The sequence below is a fragment of the Branchiostoma belcheri genome, unplaced genomic scaffold (assembly GCF_001625305.1).
Source record: "Branchiostoma belcheri isolate BF01 breed outbred unplaced genomic scaffold, Haploidv18h27 scaffold1506, whole genome shotgun sequence".
Classification (NCBI taxonomy): Eukaryota; Metazoa; Chordata; class Leptocardii; order Amphioxiformes; family Branchiostomatidae; genus Branchiostoma; species Branchiostoma belcheri.
This window is the reverse complement of record NW_017802943.1, coordinates 1-3,038: the sequence shown is the minus strand read 5'-3', so window position 1 is coordinate 3,038 and position 3,038 is coordinate 1. Positions and strand designations below refer to the sequence as shown.

Below are 3,038 nucleotides of genomic sequence, written 5' to 3'. Positions count from 1 at the left end.
ACGTCGATGATGTCCCGCTGGGCGCGCCGCCACACGTCGTGCTGCAGGCTGACCAGCGTCGCTCGGACCCACTCGGCGAACCCGAGTCTCTCCTGGTCGCCCTGCGGCTGCAGCCGCTCCATCAGCTGCTGCTGCATCAGCAGGATGTGGTTTGTGACCGGGTCCAGCGTACCCTGGCTCACCGGAGGACCCGGTCCCTGAGCAATCTGAAAATGTACCATTTCATTAAAGACATCCAATGCAATTAGGCCTAGGAACGAAAAAATGTCGCATGAGAAATTTTCAACTGAAGGAAAATTAAGCTACTCACTCTTTTTTCATTGAAATATGATAATAAGTTGTACTGTAACAAGTCAAATTTTACAACAGTAGCAAGATGATAGCCTGGCTACCAGACCTATTACAGCTCCCGAGTCCTACATCAGAGGATGTAGGACTCGGGAACTATAATAGTTCTGGTAACCAGGCTAGGAAGATGAAGATACTCACTCTTTTCATTGGTCCCCTCCCCCTGTGTACCGCTTCGATGTGCTTCCGGAGGAAAGTAAAGTTTTCCATCACCCAAGTGTCCCTGTCGGTCAGTTCTTCCACAGACTTGTTTTTCAGCAGCCTGGCCATCCGTGTCCTCATGCTCCTGTACCAAGTCTGGAGATGCTCCACGCTCCTTCCCATGTCCGATGCCTTTTCCTGCCACAGTGTCTCCTTCCTCTGCAAATTCTTATACTCCTTTGCCTTCTTGTTGTACAACTCGGGATGTTCTCTCAGCCACGTTAGCATGCTCTCTTCCTCCGCTTCTGCCAGGGTCGCGATGGTCGTTTTCCTCTTCTTGACTTGGAGGCCGAGATTGGAGCTTTTTGAGTCGTTATTAGAGTTCATGGTGGCAGACTCTGGAGGTTTGTGATGTTCTCGGTGGTTCCTCATCACCTTTGTCTGATTGCACTTCTTAGGAGGCATGGCTCTCCTCCGGGCTGTTCCTCAGCACGTCTTCAGAGAGATACATGAAATATTAAATTACCTACATGAAAATGTAGGTATTGTTTTTGGTCTGTGTGTGTGTGTGTGTGTGCATGTCTGTCTGTGTTTCGGCATACTTGTGGTCGGCATAACATAAGAAGGCCTTTATGGATTGTGATGATATTTGGTATGTGGGTAGATCATAGGATGATGGAGGTCAAGGTCACATTTGAGCCTCCTGGTGGCTGACCTTGGTACTGCAGAAGAACTTCCAGTATCTTTTATCCTGAACATGTTATGGTCTCTGAATTCGTGTTGGGTTTTGCAACCTTCTTTTGTTTTTACTATTAGTTAGCACTGTCATGCTTCTAATGGCACTAGCATACGAGCGATTGTCCCGGCCAGCAAAGGGTAAGGTAAAAGTACTGTATGTTCTGTGGACATGCTGACTATGATGTTATAACCTGCTGGGTGCCAGCATGTGTAGGTCCTGGAAACTTTCACTTTGCAGCGAATTGACTGTCAGTGATCACTATTATAAACTGATCTCCAACTTGAAGGTTTTTCAATGAACTTTCACTTTTCAGTGAATGCTATAATCACCAGCCTGGATGCCAGACCCATAGCATGCTAGACCCAGAGTTATTATTACACCCCCCTGCTGCCCCTCTCCCAGTTATTAATTACGCATGCTGGACCAAGCATGAGGTACGAAAGTAACGGGTTCCTTACTGGGCGCCCAGTACGGAAACCGTGGAGAAAATAGCGTTGATACTCGGCGCCCAGTTCTGAAGAAAGCTCTAAACTGGAATTCTTCTTCTTCTTCCGTTAATGTCCGGCTGCCGTCACTCCGGCAATTACTGACATGTTTAACGGGTCAAAGGTCACCATATACTAGTAGTATGTGATTTAGGCAAGGTTTGACACCTTCGAAACGAAGGTCGCCAGGGATGGAGACTGTACAATGTCTTCAGGCAGGGAGTTCCAGTCTCTGATCGTTCGAGGGAGGAAGGAGTAGAAGCGGTAGTTCGTGCGGCAGGACAGCTGCTGGTACTGCTGACTGTGTCCTCTGCGGCGTCTCGTGTTACTGGCAGGTAGGGGGTTCAGTGAGTCACAACTCACACAGGCAAGAGCGCAAGAATTCCAGTTCGGAACGGCGTTATTCCAGTACTGAAGCTTCCTTTGCCCCGGAAGTGTTTTACCCTTCTCTCTATCGACGCTCTGGCTGAACGCTTCAAGGTACAAACGTAAAAAAAACACAATATACGTACGTTGATATAGCAATGTGAAGTAACCATACTTTCGAAAATGAACATACGTTCCCAGTACTCGGTTTCCAGTGCGGAATTTCTTTTGTAACTCGTTTTCCAGTACGGAAGGAACGTTCACTTCTCGGTTTCCGGAACTGATTCAGAGTTTTCCAGTTCTGAAGTCGCCTCACATCTGGACGCCCAGTTCTGACGGAACTTCCGAACTGGAAGTTCAGTTCGGAGGGCACCTTCAGTACTGAACACCGAGTACTGAGGGAGGAACCCGTTACTTAGGTACTTTTGCCCCATGCAAAAGCATGGGTCTGGCATCCAGGCTAATATTGGTGATTATAGCATTCACTGAAAGTGAAAGTTCATTGAAAAACCTTGGAGATCAGTTAATGATACTTATATTAATAGTGATCAGTGACAGGCAATCTGCCAATGCAATTGTCTTGGCCTCTCAAAATTAATGGTCTCTCAACCACCTCCACTCTCTCTTTCGGATTATCTCTGAAATCATGCCTTGGGGTGACTGTCTGGATTTTCAGACAGCTTAATTACTGTCAATCCAACGTCTGATTGGAGATAATTATTAGGGTCCTTGAGTATTTACACTTTCACAGAGCTCATTCAGACAGTCTTTTGGTTGACATGCATACTTTTTAAATGGTAATCGACATTTCTCCGTTAATAGGTTATCCTACCCTTCCCTTAGATCGTATAGAAAGCATGATTGAGAGACCTAGCATTGACAAAAAGAAGAGAAATGGTTAAATGTTTACCTGAGTGGCCTCACCTGTTGTGTTCATCCATGACCTTTGACACGCCCTT

The 3,038-nt window shown here is 46.6% G+C and overlaps 1 protein-coding gene across 1 annotated transcript; it reads right to left on the bottom strand.

Annotated features, from left to right (window-relative positions):
* Positions 1 to 5: 5 nt before the first annotated feature.
* Positions 6 to 3,036, bottom strand: LOC109465474 (the record flags this gene model as incomplete). Its single annotated transcript, XM_019762766.1, has 3 exons — positions 2,990 to 3,036; positions 490 to 984; positions 6 to 206 (listed from the first exon to the last, which is right to left on the bottom strand). Coding segments are annotated over exons 2-3 (666 nt in total), but the record flags the coding sequence as incomplete, so codon positions are not given.
* Between the last annotated feature and the right edge of the window lie 2 nt (positions 3,037 to 3,038).